Here is a 17,071-nt window from a genome sequence, read left to right on the forward strand (position 1 = left end):
TAAAACCGCTAAGAGTTTGTTCTCTTCTCTTTAAAATGCCAGGAACCTAATAATGCTAATTTTACTCTATTGCATATCCACTGATTACAATTTCAGAAGCTTAGAAATGTATTACAGTTTCAGTGGAAGCATGAAAATGTGCATTTGAAGATATCAAGAAAATTTTAAAATGAAGTTTTGTTTCAACCAGTGGCATAAAAGCGCTTTGATCTTTGGTACTTGTCGCCTATTTGTAGTGTATTTGCCATGAAGGCAGCGCACATTTCCTTGATGTGTGTCTAGCTTTCATGCTTAAAGTTTACATATCTTTGCCATTAGTGCCAGTGGCTGATTACCTCAGTGACTTAATATCCAATTCTGACCCAAATAGTATAGGAAAGGTCAATAAACAGAAACCTGGAGAGAGGTTTATATTCTTTAGGAAGAATTGACAAAGGCTTACAGCAGTCTAAACCAAATATTGAATTAGATGACATCTAACATCTCTCCCAACCCCATAATGCTTTAATTTCATTATCTTGTTGGGATCTGGAAGGCTAGCTGTCTCAAATAATTTGTAAGCTATGACATGTTATATGAGCCACCTCACAAATGGATGTCTTAAGGAGCCAAGAACTTAGTCAACTCCTATCAAAAAAGAATTAACAGCCTATAAAGGGACTTTCTCCAGAAAAACATGTCAGACAGCAGGAAGTCATGATTGCTGCTAATGTGATTTTGGTTTATCCTTGGTTCCAAATTCAAAGAGCCTTTCACAATTTATTTCCCAGTCCTGACTTATTGTTCTGTGCTCTAGGCTGGAGACAACTGAATTATTAGAGCTCTCTCTGAACTCGGCAGGTGTCAAAAGTCCATTTTAAATCTCTCTTCAGAAGCTTTGACTTGATTTGGTTTTACTGCTCAATGTACAGAGGCCCACTTGGATAAGTTATTATCAGTCATGGTTTCGATATGTTCTCAGATAAACAGGCAAATTCTAGGAAGTGGCTAAAGGCAAGGTCATTGAGTATATTTAAATCAGGCCCAGCTTGATAGACAATAAGAGGATGTGGTAGTGAATGCTTCTGGTTCACCATTATTTAAAGAACAAGTAGTCTTGAAGTGGTTTATGTGCCTTTCTGGTGGGGACATTCTCTTTATTTGTGTGTTCTGCCCTCTTGGTTTGTGTAGATCCCACTAGAAGTAAGATATGAGGGAGTGGGAAAGCATAACCCAGCATGGATTTACCTCCAAATCTAGAAAGCCAATGACAGTCATGGACAGCCAAAGCAGGGTTTGCCTGGGGCTTCCGAAGACAAAATTCTGGAGTGAGCATCTCACAGATGGTCTGATTTCAAACTGTGCTTAAGCCTCAGGGCTGTTCAGAGTCCCAGAAGGATTTGAGTTTCTTGCGTTTCACTCATTTATTTGTTTAAAATCAGGTATTGTAAACAACAGAGACTGACTCTATTTTTGGTGCTGGAGCCGCCACGGGGAGGAAGAAATAGTTTTTCATGTCAAGAATTCACACTGGAAGTTAATATCTTAATCAAAGTCCATTCATCAAACAAGAGCTGAGCCGATTCAAATGGATTCTGTTAAAGTGAAAAGTGAAAGTGAAGTCGCTCAGTTGTGTCTGACTCTTTGCAACCCTATGGACTGTAACCAGGCTTCTCCATCCATGGGATTTTCCAGGCAAGAATACTGGAGTAGGTTGCCTTTTCCTTCTCCAGGATTCTGTCAAAGATTAGTTTAAAACATCCTTTGTCCTGTCTATGTTATGACTGAAAAGAATCTCACATTTACTTTTCTTGAAAGAAATTAAATCATCTGCTATGGCTTCCCAGGTGGCTGCTGCTACTGCTGCTGCTGCTGCTGCTGCTAAGTCGCTTTATTCATTTCTGACTGTGCGATCCCATAGACGGCAGCCCATTAGGCTCCTCTGTCCCTGGGATTCTCTGCCCTAGTGGTAAAGAACACGCCTGCCAATGCCGGAGATGCAAGAGACATGCGTTCAATCCCTCAATCAGGACGATCCCCTGGAAGAGGGCATGGCATCCCACTGCAGTATTCTTGCTTGGAGAATCTCATGGACAGAGAAGCCTGGTGGGCTACAGGCCACGGGGTTGCAAAGAGTTGGACACGACTGAGCGACTCCCACTACCACTACCGCAACTGAGCCACTTAGCGCGTGCACACTACTACTGTCACTACTGCTACTTCTCCCGCTCCTCCTTCCTCTTCTCTTTCCTCCCTTCTCCTCTTCCTCCCCTCCTCCTCCTCCTCATTATTAAATCAGGCTTCAGGACAGAAAGGCAGGCAGAGCTGTGATGCTTTTCTGCCTTGCAAACGAAAACTCTTTATACATGAGTAAAATAGGCCCAGTTAAATTATAGGTCATTATACTGCTACCCGAAACCACACACTATGTAGACTCATTGGTTTCTGTGATGAAATAAAATTTAACTGGGCCCTTGAGTGAGTCATGTGTATGTGTGTGCTAAGTTGCTTCAGTTGTGTCCAACCCTTTGTGACCCTATGGACTGTGGCCCACCAGGCTCCTCTGTCCACATGAACCGTTTAAGAAATGTTGAAACAGGACATTGCAAGGTACAAAATATAGAATCATTTTACAGCTTTAAGGTTGTCCTTTGTAATGTGAATTAGGATTTATATCCTTACTATCTTTTAGTAGAATATCTTGCAAACATTCACAGTCCCCACTTGCATTCTCATCCAGCAGATGAGCTTGTAACTCTGATGAACCCTGTCTCCCAACCTGCACCAACAGACTTGCACCCTGCAAAGGTTAGAGATCTGCTACTGCTGCTGCTAAGTTGCTTCAGTCATGTCCAACTATGTGCAACCTCATAGACGGCAGCCCAACAGGCTCCTCTGTCCCTGGGATTCTCCAGGCAAGAATGCTGGAGTGGGTTGCCATTTCCTTCTCCAGTGCATGAAAATGAAAAGTGAAAGTGAAGTTGCTCAGTCGTGTCCAACTCTTCCCAATCCCACGGACTGTAGCCTACCAGGCTCCTCCATCCATGGGATTTTCCAGGCAGGAGTACTGGAGGGGTTGCCATTGCCTTCTCCGGGTTCAGTGCAGTTCAGTTCAGTTCAGTCACTCAGTCATGTCCGACTCTTTGCGACCCCATGAACTGCAGCACACCAGGCCTCCCTGTCCATCACCAACTCCCGGAGTCCACCCAAACCCATGTCCATTGAGTTGGTGATGCCATCCAACCATCTCATCCTCTGTCGTTCCCTTCTCCTCCTGCCCTCAATCTTTCCCAGCATCAGGGTCTTTTCAAATGACTCAGCTCTTCACATCAGGTAGGCAAAGTATTGGAGTTTCAGCTTCAGCATCAGTCCTTCCAATGAATATTTAGGATTGATTTCCTTTAGGTTAGCGACCTACTAACTACTATTTAGAGTTATGATTCTGGTTTCTTCTGTGATATTATTATTCAGGACTAAATTAAAAAGAGAAAAAGGCCTGTGGAAATTGAAGGAGCATTCAGTTCAGTTCAGTTCAGTCGCTCATAACAAAACAACAGTGAAACATTATGTTGAATACTTATTTACCAGGAATGTGCTGTCTTACACACAGCTCCTCATTCAGTGCTCATTTTTAGATTAGAAAATGGTTTAGAGAAGATAACTTCAGAGCTCTCAATGTCAAATGTGTACTAATTGCCAGAGTTCATATTGGAGCTAAGATTTTTCTGACTCCATGTCCTCCTTTATGGACTACGCTTTATTGTCTTAATATTAAGTGGTACAACTCTCAGGTGATTCCTGTTCCAAATGAGAAAATGAGATTATATGATGTCAGTTGTCTGGAAGTGGGAACAGAAGCACCCAGCTCATCCCTTCTGTCCACGAGGGGTGTCTGTACATAGGAGGTTGGGATGAGAGGAGTCTGTTACCAGCCTGAGAGAGACAGAGGGTCATAAGGAAATTGATTGAGAGGATGAAGAAGCTTGGAGACACAAGGGAGGAATTTAACCCTTAAGGATTGTAAGTTTTTGAAGAGACCGTTTAAAAAATCTATTGACAGAAACTGCAGGAGAGCAGATAGCGATGAGAATGAGATGCAAGTTGTGTTCAGAGAGCGGTCTTCATGGCAGTCGACCTCTCCCCACCCCTCTCCCCAGCATCTCAGGGTACTGGATGTGTGCAGGTGGAGGGGGAAGGTGTGGTCTGGAGTTCTTGGAGGCCCCTATTGGTGACTTTAGCAAGAGGTGCTCTCATTATGGTTGTTGAGAAAGTCATAATGAGGATATTTGTGACTTAAGTTCAGAGCATCAACTTCCAGTCTACACAAGGAGCTCATTCTTGATGTTTCAGAGGAAATCAGCAAGAAGGCAATAGCCTGAGGCCATTGTCCCCATTTTAAAAGACGTTCAATGCTTGCTGAGTCCTTTGCAGGGACCTTGAGGGGTTCCTTGGAAGTCAGGTTTGGAACCCCTGATACAGAGCTTACATTAGTCCTGGAGGAACTTCAGGCAGATGTTGGCACATCCATTTTTACCAGGTTGTTAGTCTCGTCTATGCTCTACCAACTTTCTTGGCAAACTTTAATTTTAGAAAACTAATGGCAATGCTGTTCCCCAGAGTCCAAGGAACAGCTTTGTCATCTTCCACCTCCGGTCAGCCGTTAATGGGACACGATATATTTTGACGTCAAAGGACGTATTTGAATTACTTGACTTTCATTTCATCTCTGTGCACTTTTCTCCCTCTGTGTTCTAGTCGTTTGTTTTCACGTTATCACTTGGCCTGTAAAATATCAAGTGCGAGAAGATCCGGGACAGTCATGACACCAGCCAGGCTAGACAGTTTGCCCCCGAGGAAGCCCGGCAGCATGTTAGAAGTGTCTGGGGAGTTCCCGTGTGTGCCCTGGTCTCCGTTCTGTGCTTGTCAGCAGCAGGCGCTCGTGTTTATTAGGCAGAACCTCAGCTGAAAGAACAAGCTTCAGAATCACCATTAGACTGATAAGAGCTTATAGGATGCACTTATAATGTGCCAGACATTTTTCTAAGCACATCGCCTGTATTTATTGATCCACCAATTCTCTTAACACCCCTGTGAGGTGAATAGATTGTTATCCCTACCTTTCCCACGAGGAAGCTGAAGCACAGTTTCCCGATTGACTGGTAACTGGAACTTGACTTCTGAGCCAGTCAGCCTAAGTTGGGGTCTGAGCTCTTAACCACTTGGTTGAGCTGTCTCCCATCTCTACTCTGTTGAAAAAAATGTTATATTAGTTTTCACTGTATAACAAAGTAATCAGCTATACATGTATGTATGTGTAGAGTCGGACACGACTGAGCGACTGAACTGAACTGAACTGATATATATATGTATATTTATGTGTGTGTGTATATATCCCCTCTTTTTGAATTTCTTTCCCATTTAGGTCACCACAGAATATTAGGTAGAGTTCCCTGTGCTATACAATATATTCTCATAGGTGTCCTATTTTATACATAATATCAATACAGTATATATGTCAATTCCAATCTCTCAATTTTACCCACCCACCCTTTTTCCCACTTGGTATCCATGCATTTATTCTCTATATCTGTCTCTCTATTTCTGCTTTGTAAATAAGATCATTTATACCAATTTTTTTTCAGATTCTACATATATGTATTAATATAGAATATTTGTTTTTCTCTGATTTCACTCTGTGTGATAGTTTCTAGGTCTTTACAAATTATCCAATTTTGTTCCTTTTTATGGCTGAGTAATGTTGTATATATCTACCACACCTTCTTTATCCATTCCTCTGTTGATGAACATTTGACCTGATCTGGGGCACTATTTGATAGCAGCCCAGACTCCAGGAACCCTAGTCAGAGGCTGGAGTTAAGCCAGGTACCCCAGTTAAGAGGCTGCTGCTGTTGGAAAGGTGGGAGGTGTTGTGGGTGCTGAGAGAAGATGGGAGATGATAGTAGGAGAGCGAACGTGTAGGAAATGGGAAAAACAGCATGTCCAGTGGTTGGTGGAGGTCTCCATTCTGGAGATGAAGTGAGATAATATTTGAGAATTCGTTTGGGATCTGGAAAGTTCCATAAGATTGGTGGGACAGTAGTGTGTGATGGGAATCAGTGGGTTTGGATGAGAACTTGGGAGGCAGAAGTGTGTGGGCAGAGAGCAGATACTGATGGGTTTGAGAAAGGTGGCTCACACTGGTTAGTGCATGGGGAACCCCCCGGAGGAGGGCTGCGGGACTGCTTCACAGTTCCTCTCTGCATCCCATTTCCTGCTCTGCAGCTGTTGTGGTGGCCCAGCTCTTGACTCAACATCTCAGACCATTGGAGAGGACTGGAGCTTACTGCCACTAGAGCCCCCAAAAGCACTGTCTCAAAAAACTTTTTGATGGAACTCTTCAACCTCTGCCCTCTCTCTTCTCCTGTTACAGAGTATGTTGAGCCGCCATATACTATGCTTCCATCTTCCCTCTTATCTGCTGAATACTCACTAACTAAAATCTTTGCAGTTCATTAAGGTGAACTTGACATTAAAAAGATCAAGCCCCTCGTAGGACTTCCCTGATGGTCCAGTGGTTAGGATTCGACGTTTCCACTGCAGGGGCACGGGTTTGATCCCTGGTTGAGGAACTAAGATCTTATATGCTGTGTCGTGAAGCCAAAAAAAGAAAGATCAGGCTACTCTTAATTTCAGAATGAGCATTTGGTGCGAACATCGTGTGGTCACTCTGTTGATTCTTTCCTATCTGCTTAACACTAACACCTAACATTGATATAATCCTTCCTTTTACTCATGCCTTGAACTACCATCTATTTACATATTAATGCACTTTTAAAATAATTATATTAATATTATTTTTCTAAAAATGATAAAACTGAGTAAAAAATAATCCCCAAATCCCACCAGGTAGCGGTAACCATCTCAGACAGCCTATTGAACCTTTTCTTCAGATCCTTCTCTGTAAAACCCTGAATTCAATATTTCACATGGAAGAGATTATGCCATATGTAAGTTTCCATGACTTTTTTTTTTTTTCACTTAACAATATGTTGTAGTCAGACTTTCTTCTAAATGAAGATGCTCATTTGTATTATTTGTCCTGCATTCTCCTGTTTGTACCAACAGTTTAGTTAACCACCCCACTGCTGATTATTCATTAACAAGAGTCTGAGCACCACATAGGGATCATCTGACTCTGCTAATCCAGGCTCTAGGGCTTTGCTGTCAATCTTTGGGATCCTTGGCCTCATATAATAGAAGGAGTATAAAAGGGATGAGTAAAGAATCCAAGACTCTGCTCCCAGCTCTGTCACTCAGTAGCTCTGTGACCTTAACTCACTTCATGTTTCTGAACCTCAGGCGCCCTCTCTGCAAATAGTGGCATAAGGATGCGTGATACAAAAGGTCTGTTCTGCATATTCACAAGTGTACTTCAAACTACATCTCCCATCCCAACTTAAATATTCATGTCAGTTTTATTCATCAGTACTCGTTAAGTTGGAATCTGTATGGAGGAGTTATTATACTTTGCCCTAAAAGGAATTTTTAGACAAGAGAATGAAATTATTTCTCCTTCTTTCAGTGAAATTGTGTATGCGTGGGTGCATGTGTGTGTGTGGTGTGTGTGAGGCAGGGGTGGAGGTATCCGACAATATTTTAAAAGTATCACTCTGTCCTTCCATCCATCTTTTTCCTCCTTCTTCCCTCTCCCTCTCCTTCCTCCTCTCTTCTTTCCTTCCTTTTTTCTTTCTGTCTATATTTTCCTTCCTTTCTTTGTCTCCTTCCTGTCCCTCCCTTCCTGAAGTGAATTGAGGACTAATGCTCTTCTTTCTGCTTTAGTCAATGGGAACTTTCTTCCCATAATACAAGATAGCAGAAGCCATAAAGACAAATGGGATTGTGTCATACTAATTTATCAGAGAAATGTACTATTTCATAGTGGTGATGATGTAGATCAAATTATTTCACTAAACTGATGCCCATGATTAAACCATTTTGAAAATCTGAGTTAAAAACACCCAAGGAATCCAGGTAAAAACATTCTGAGGGTAAATAGGATGCTTTAGAAAGTTTGGTATGACTCCCTTTTAATTGTTCATTATCTATCCTGAGCCAGTTTGGGTTGAATTCTTTTAAAATGAATGAAATACTTCAGTCTCTTCCTAAAGAATGTATTTTGTACTTATTTTAACACTTTTTCTCCATTTGGGGGTGCTCAGTGGCATCATCACGGGCAACATTTATTTGTAGTTTGCTTTGACTGAGAAATGTTCTCAGGGAGTTTGAGGTGTACAGGGCCATTTCTTTTTCAGTCCTGTGCTTTCTGGCTTGTTGGTCTGCTTTTCATGTTTTTCTGTCTCTTCTCAGAGCCAAGCCATTCTGGGCATATCTGCTAAAGCAGTTCTTTCCAGCTCTACACCACTTGTCACCATTTCAGATTAGCTACATCTGATTTATTGTGGAACTGAACACATGATATTATTGGAGTTTTTAATAAGTTACTAGTAAAAAAAAAAAAAAAACGAGTAGGCTCCAGAAGCATTTTCTGCTCATTCCCATGTTATTACCTAAATTCCAGAAACCTGAGGTTTCCAGAGAGGTGTTCTCCAGATAATTGCTGTATTCTGGTCAAGAACCCATGATTCTGGTTTGAGTATTGACTCTTTTTCTTAGCAGAAAGAGTCAGTATTGCCTTTAGTCCAGCAAGGGGCTATGACTCTCAGTTCTGCGCTCTCCTTGATTTCTGACCTCTTGGTTCTTGTTTTGCAGTCCCCAGTCTGTTCCAGACCGTCTGAGGATCCGGGTGAACAAAATCAGTTTACAAGACTATGAAGGATTCCACTACGACAAAGAGAAACTCCGGGAAGCCTGTAAGTTGGAAGTGCCTAAGGGGTGTAATGGGATCAGCTCATTTTCAGTCTTTTGGTCCTCCTTGATTTGATGGATAGATTCATCTCTGTCCAGAAGTCATGGTTAAAGAAATGTAGGGAAGCGTAGTAACACATGAACCCAAAGTGATGCCATATAGAAGAACATGGAACTAGGAAAGGAAATTAGAAGGAAGTAGTTCTGCTCTTGATGCTATGTTAAGATCTCTTGGTTTATTAACCAGTTTAGTCTCAGGTTTACATAAAATGAGAAAAGCAGAAAGTTGGTGACACCATATGGTATAATAACATCTAGGAAATTCTTAAGACAGCATGCATCCCTTCTTGAAGACTGTGTTACCAATTACTGTCCTCATTCTTCATGCCAGTGTGACAGTTATCTGTGAAGACACTTCCTTCACTTCTAGCTGTTATGTGATTATATGACATCTAAGAAAGATCCACAGCATTGTAAATGTCATGGTAAAATGAGTCATTGATGAGGTGCCAGTGTTTCTGAAATCTTAAATTGAGTCAATGTATGAATTCCTTCTCAATGTTCATATTTTCCATATGTTTCTTTAAATATATAACCAAGTATTAGTTCACTTTGCTCATCATTTCATATTTATTGGGCATTTATTACATTCTAGTCACTATTTTAGATCCATGTCTGCATATGATATGTGAAGTAATTGGGGAGGGTTTACCAGAAGCAGTTAAGACTATAGGTGTGTTAGATATTAGGGTTCTGGGTTCCTTCTTAACTGTGGGAGCTGATAGTCAAGTGCAGTAAAGTTTGAGAAGATGAGGGCCAGTATCCAAGGGCACAGATAGGGATGCCAGCGGAGAGAAAGAAGTGTTGTGTAGAACCTGAGATTTATGAACTAAAACTCAAACTGTCTCCAAGTATGGACCTACCTGCAGGTGTAGAAGATGCAGATAGTTAAAACTGGCAGGAATGGAGTAGGGGGCACATTTTTGATCTTTGATTCTTGAACTTATAATCTGGAGTTGGGTGTACGGGAGGGAAGTCCCAAAATCCAGGACAGTCTCAGGGTGGGCAGGGACTTTGAGATCTGGGTGTGGCAAAGAGCATGGATTCACACCCCCACCCCAAGCCCCCATAGTCCAGACACTGAACCTACCAGGGCATCCTGTGTGGCATTTCTCTCTCACCCCCTCACTGCTTCTTCATCTTCTTCAACCCTCTTCATCCCTTTCTGTAAACGTCAGTACCCTTTGGCTTCTCCCCAGTCTTCTCACTCCATCCTTCTCTCTCGTTCCCTTTAGTAAGAATGCTTGGAGGTGAAGGAGTAGCAATTCCCTGAACTTCTGCATTTCCCCCTTCTGCCAATGGCACACTGTATTTTCTAATGTAAATGAGATTACAGACTAGTGCAAAATCTCGGTTCACCTGTAAGGTGGTGGACCTATTTGTTTGCAATGGGATGTGTGGCTACAATGTAAACCAAACTGACTTTTAGAGGCTACTAATGGTAAAGAATGGTGTTTTATGTTCTTTTTCTTACAAACTTCTAAACAAATAGCTTAAGTTTGAAAAATTACAAAGATCCTGGATCTCAAGCCAGAAATGTTTTGCAGCTTATGAAGAATCCTGAGGAGAGTCAGTTGGGAGTGGGGAAATATTTGAACTTTTTGACTGAAATGAGATTTGAGGCTTATCTGTGGATTCCAATGATCTGTCTTTTCTGGGGCATTATCTGTCCACTATTGCCAGAAGTAACTGTGACTTGAGTTTTTACAAGATGACATTTCCTGGCAAGTGCTCTACTCATCATCTCTTATGTGATAAAACATCTCTGTGAGGGAACTTCTGATCTGAAATTGGAGGAGGTGATGTGGTATAAATATAAGCCCAATAAATTCAGCCGTATCTTGGGACCCCAAAGAACAAAGAAACGCTCAGAGAGGGAATTAAAGCATTATCTCATTCTAAAGATTTGAGGAGAACAACATATTAGAAGTAAAAGTGACCAACTCAGTCATTCTATTTTTAATAAATGGTGATGATGCTTTTCAGTTGCAGTTGTTCAAGGAAGTTTGTCCTTGGGGATTTCTGAATTTATTCTTATTCACTCTCACCCTTTTTCCCTGGCCCCAACTTGCAAGAGACTACAGATGCATGGGAGACCAATAGTTCAAATTGAATACAAAGGGGAAAAACAAGTTCAAATCTAAATGTGCAGTACATACCAAAATAGGTTATTTCAGAAGCGTTAATAAAGTGAAATGCAGAGAACACATTGAGATAAAAGGGACTCTAGGAAGGTGCTCTGACCTGCATCCCAGAAGAACAAAATGGTGATTCCCACTTCAGTTGTTCATTTATCATCAACATCGAAGTCTAAACTAGAGCAATCCTACATTACTAATTTAAAAAATTAGTTCCCTTTTTTGATTATACACCAAGTGATTCATCCAGACAGCATGTGGCTGTTTGACTTTACTGTTTAATAGAATTTTGCTCATGTGTCTGGCTTATTATTTATATTAGATTATAAACTCAGATGTTTGTTGTCTTACAAAGCCTTGCGTCTCTCTGTAAGGCAGGACTCTATGATAATCACAGAATGGCAGTCCTTTTAATGACTATGCTTATTTTGGCATAGAGAAAATTGGCTATTTTTTGATTGGGTTGTTTATTTTTCTGGAATTGAGCTGCAGGAGTTGCTTGTATATTTTTGAGATTAGTTCTTTGTAAGTTGCTTCATTTGGTATTATTTTCTCCCATTCAGAAGGCTGTCTTTTCACCTTGCTTATAGTTTCCTTTGTTGTGCAAAAGCTTTTAATTTTAATTAGGTCCCATTTGTTTATTTTTGCTTTTATTTCCAATATTCTGGGAGGTGGGTCATAGAGGATCCTGCTGTGATGTATGTTGGAGAGTGTTTTGCCTATGTTCTCCTCTAGGAGTTTTATAGTTTCTGGTCTTACGTTTAGATCTTTAATCCATTTTGAGTTTATTTTTGTGTATGGTGTTAGAAAGTGTTCTAGTTTCATTCTTTTACAAGTGGTTGACCAGTTTTCCCAGCACCACTTGTTAAAGAGATTGTCGTTTCTCCATAGTATATTCTTGCCTCCTTTGTCAAAGGTACCTTTGTCAAAGATAAGGTACCCATAGGTGTGTGGATTTATCTCTGGGCTTTCTATTTTGTTCCATTGATCTGTATTTCTGTCTTTGTGTGAGTACCATATGTCTTGATGCCTGTGGCTTTGTAGTAGAGCCTGAAGTCAGACAGGTTGATCCCTCCAGTTCCATTCTTCTTTCTCAAGATTGCTTTGGCTATTCGAGGTTTTTTGTATTTCCATACAAATGGTGAAATTATTTGTTCTAGCTCTGTGAAAAATACTGTTGGTAGCTTGATAGGGATTGCATTGAATCTATAGACTGCTTTGGGTAGTATACTCATTTTCACTATATTGATTCTTCCGATCCATGAACATGGTATATTTCTCCATCTATTAGTGTCCTCTTTGATTTCTTTCATTAGTGTTTTATAGTTTTCTATGTATAGGTCTTTAGTTTCTTTAGGTAGATATATTCCTAAGTATTTTATTCTTTTCATTGTAATGGTGAATGGAATTGTTTCCTTAATTTATCTTTCTATATTCTCATTATTAGTGTATAGGATGCAAGGGATTTCTGTGTGTTGATTTCACATCCTGCAACTTTACTATATTCATTGATTAGCTCTAGTAATTTTCTGGTGGAGTCTTTAGGGTTTTCTATGTAGAGGATCATGTCATCTGCAAACAGTGAGAGTTTTACTTCTTCTTTTCCAATTTGGATTCCTTTTATTTCTTTTTCTGCTCTGATTGCTGTGGCCAAAACTTACAAAACTATGTCGAATAGTAGTGATGAAAGTGGACACCCTTGTCTTGTTCCTGACTTTAGGGGAAGCCATTTCACGCCAGTCAGAATGGCTGCTATCCAAAAGTCTACAAGCAATAAATGCTGGAGAGGGTGTGGAGAAAAGGGAACCCTCTTACACTGTTGGTGGGAATGCAAACTAGTACAGCCATTATGGATAAAAGTGTGGAGATTCCTTAAAAAACTGGAAATAGAACTGCCTTATGACCCAGCAATCCCACTGCTGGGTATACACACCGAGGGAACCAGATTTGAAAGAAACATGTGTACCCCAATGTTCATCGCAGCACTGTTTATAATACCCAGGACATGGAAGCAGCCTAGATCTCCATCAACAGATTAATGAATAAGAAAGCTGTGGTACATATACACAATGGAGTATTACTCAGCCATTAAAAATACATTTGAATCAGTTCTAATGAGGTGGATGAAACTGGATCCTATTATACAGAGTAAAGTAAGCCAGAATACTAATGTATTCTGTACAGTATACTAATGCATATATATGGAATTTAGAAAGATGGTAACGATAACATTCTGAAGGAGATCAGCCCTGGGATTTCTTTGGAAGGAATGATGCTAAAGCTGAAACTCCAGTACTTTGGCCACCTCATGCGAAGAGTTGACTCATTGGAAAAGACTCTGATGCTAGGAGGGATTGGGGGCAGGAGGAGAAGGGGATGACAGAGGATGAGGTGACTGGATGGCATCACTGACTCGATGGACGTGAGTCTGAGTGAACTCTGGGAGTTGGTGATGGACAGGGAGGCCTGGCGTGCTACGATTCATGGGGTCGCAAAGAGTCGGACACGACTGAGTGACTGAACTGAACTGAATGATAACCCTGTATGCAAGACAGCAAAAGAGACACAGATGTATAGAACAGTCTTTTGGACTCTGTGGGAGACAGAGAGGGTGGGATGATTTGGGAGAATGGCATTGAAACATGTATAATATCATATAAGAAACGAATTGCCAGTCCAGGTTCAATGCAGGATACAGGATGCTTGGGGCTGGTGCACTGGGATGACCCAGAGGGATGGTATGGGGAGGGAGGTAGGAGGGGGGTTCAGGATGGGGAACACATGTACACCCATGGTGGATTCATGTTGATGTATGGCAAAACCAATACAATATTGTAAAGTAATTAGCCTCCAATTAAAATAAATAAATTTAAATTAAAAAAAAAGAAAATTGGCTATAGTATTTTAAATACTTCCTATCCCTTTGCCATTAGCCCCAACTCACCTGGCAGCTTCTCCTTTAAAATATAACAATACAGAGAGGTAGAGTTTTTTGCCGGTCTCTCCCTCTGCCCTTGTTGATAAATTTCAGACTTACTTATAACAGTTAAAGTCTTTTACCCTGGATTTATGAATTATTAATCCTCAGGATAATGGTTATGATGTCCAAGAGAGGAAATTCTATTCAACATGAATTAGAACATAAAGAGAAAGTGGTCATCTTAAAAAAAAAAAAAAACTCTTAAGGTAAGGCTATAATAATTATAGCAGAAACTCACTCCATAATCTGAATGAAGTATATAAATGAGTCCTAATAAAGCATATAATTGTATAGTCTAAGCAAAGGATAAACAGTTTTTTTAAATTTCTTATATTTCTAAGTATAAAAAGTTTCATTGACACATGGCATATAGGTTGGTATTTAGAATAACTTGATACTGGCCAAGATCTAACTCTGTCTCTGGTAAGCTGACTAAACTCTACTTCTGGCTTCAGCTTACTCTGCCTGTTTGAACGGCCATGATGATTCATATGATTCTAGGGCCTAAACACAAAAGTAAAAACCAGTTTGAAACTAATTGAAAACAGACGTAGCCTATAAAGGTTGAAGGTGCTAACATTTTTTGTATATAAAATACAATGTTCAACCACCCTTTTACAAACAGCATCCAGTACAATGGGTATTATCTGACCATTTACAATTTAGTATATCTATATAGTTATAAAATATCAGTATATTATCTGACTGATTATGGCTAGTTAAATATTTAGGCAGTTGTCCTAAGGGACTTTCCTCATCTTCTGTTTAATGATTTAGTAAAAGACTTGAAATGTTTGGGTTTGCATCTTGCTTGCAACCTTGACAGAGTAATTTTACTGATGACCAAATGTCTCATCTCTCAAATGAGAATATAATTGCAGCCTCTTAGGGTGCTGAGGGTTAAATGTAATGTTGTATATGAAACCCATGCTGCACAGCCTGGCAACATTAGCAAGTTTTCCCAAAATGGTAACTATGATTGTTGGGGTTGCTGTTATGAAAGATGCTGCTGTGGCATTGCCCTTCAATCTACAGCTCTGGAAGTCAGTCTCAGAGCTGCTGCCCTGTTTTTATGTATCTTCTCACCAAATTGCACACATCATTGCCACCTTCCAACTCACTTCAAAAAGAGGATTGAAACACTAGCGTGTATTATAGGAAGAAAATATAAGTAACCGTTTGATTTACTTTTTTGTGGATGGCTGTGATGGCCAGATATTTCTACCTATGAAATCCTCATTTAGAGATCAGGTCAGATATCTACAAACTCTCTTAAGTCCCTATACATTTCCTTAAGTGCATCAACTGTTATCCATCACAAAATATTTAAAAACAAACTTTACTTTTGAATAATTTTAGATTTATGCAAAAGTTACAAGGATAGTACTAGGAATTCCTGTGTACCTCTTACCCAGTTTTTCTTGTTGTTAAACATTTTATATTTTTATAGTGTATTTGTCAAAGAAACTGATATTGCTTTATTACTGTTAACTAATCCCAGGGCTTCCTGTTCTGGAATCTAATCCAGGATACCATGTGCCTTGGGTTGGCTTGGCTCCCCAGTCACCCCTGGTCTCTGACAGTTTCTGCCTTTCCTCCCCACCCATCCCCATGACGTTGCTTGTCTTGAGGAATATAGGCCAGTGTCCTGCACAGTATCGCCTATTATGGTTTCCTCTGTTGTTTTACTTATAATTAGATTAGAGTCATAGGTTTTGGGAAAGAACCCTGCAGAGGTAAAGTACTCTTCCCCATCACATCAGGGGTTACCTGATGCCCACACGACATGCCTGGTGATGGTAACCTGATCTCCTGGTAGGTTGTATGGACCAGGTTTCTCCACTGTAAAGTTACTGTCTTTTTCCATTCCCCGTGCCAGTCTTTGTGAGTCACAGTATTTCACTCATCTTCAAAACAGGAGAATGTGGATCGTTGGATTTTTTTATTGTTTCCAGTTTTTATGTTTGACTCACTTGCCTTTGATAAACATGCCAAAATGCTGGAGCCATTCACAAATCGAGGCATCCATGCTTCCAAAAACTATCCATTTGTGTCAGTTATATGCTGGATCTCGCCCTAAGTGCCAGGTACTGCGAGATGAAATCAGGACATGTAATATTACAATGTCATTTATTCAGTACACATGTATTGAGTGGCTTCACTAAGCAAACAGTGGTGGAGAAAGAAAAGCAGAAATAATCCCTGACTTGCAGGAGCTTTTCCTCATAAGATGAGGATTATGATAGAGCCATGGAAACACTATGTGTCTGTTTCCTTAGTAAACAACATTTAAATAACTGCAGGAAGAGATGGACTACATAAGCAAGAATAACAAAAGCCAGGCTAACCACTAATTAGTTGAATAACCTTGGGCAGTGCATTCACCTTCTTTAGGCTTCAGTTGTCTTATCTTCTAAATGCAGTGGTTAAACTCCATATTTCCTCAGAACATACTGTATCATAATAAGTGTTTAGCCCTATAGAAATTACACAGGACTGAGAATTTTTCCTCCCAATGTGTTTACTTAGGAAAGTTTTTAAAGCTCCAACATCATTCATTGTAGTGATTGCAAGTGTCAAAATGCGTTGTGCATTTTGCTTTGAGTTTGCTAAGAACATGGATTTTTCCCCTATCGATTGCTTCATCTAAAATTGAATCTTTCCCCCTCATTTAACAAGTTGACATCAGGCTTGTTCAGTGGAGATTAGACCTCCATTTGGTGGATGTAGATGTTCCATTTTGCAATCTGTCTGACGAGTTAAATGATGTCAGTCGGTCCCTTGAAGGACACTGTCCATTCCTTTGCCAGTGTTTATGCTTATTTCTATTTTCTTGAGTTGAAATTTACTCAAGAGCTTTGTGTTTAGTTTCCTTTACTGTTCTACCCTATCTCCTGTCTGTATCTTCTATTTACCCTTAATAAAAAATGTGTGTGTTAGTCGCTCAGTTGTGTCCAACTCTTTGCAACCCCGTGGACTGTATAGCCCACCAGGCTCCTCCATCCATGGAGTTCTCCAGGCAATGATACTAGAGTTGGTAGCCATTCCC

General features: G+C 40.3%; 1 protein-coding gene across 4 annotated transcripts in view; it reads left to right on the plus strand.

The window, feature by feature from the left end:
- Window positions 1-17,071, plus strand: part of DGKI (diacylglycerol kinase iota) — a 528,258-nt gene that overhangs the window by 371,219 nt on the left and 139,968 nt on the right. For all 4 annotated transcript variants that reach the window (XM_070369213.1, XM_070369214.1, XM_070369215.1 and 1 more), the window contains one exon: window positions 8,749-8,849. In XM_070369213.1, coding sequence (XP_070225314.1) covers window positions 8,749-8,849 — 101 coding nt within the window. The remainder of the gene's footprint in view (window positions 1-8,748; window positions 8,850-17,071) is intronic.

Source organism: Bos mutus, chromosome 4, assembly GCF_027580195.1.
Source record: "Bos mutus isolate GX-2022 chromosome 4, NWIPB_WYAK_1.1, whole genome shotgun sequence".
Lineage (NCBI taxonomy): Eukaryota > Metazoa > Chordata > Mammalia > Artiodactyla > Bovidae > Bos > Bos mutus.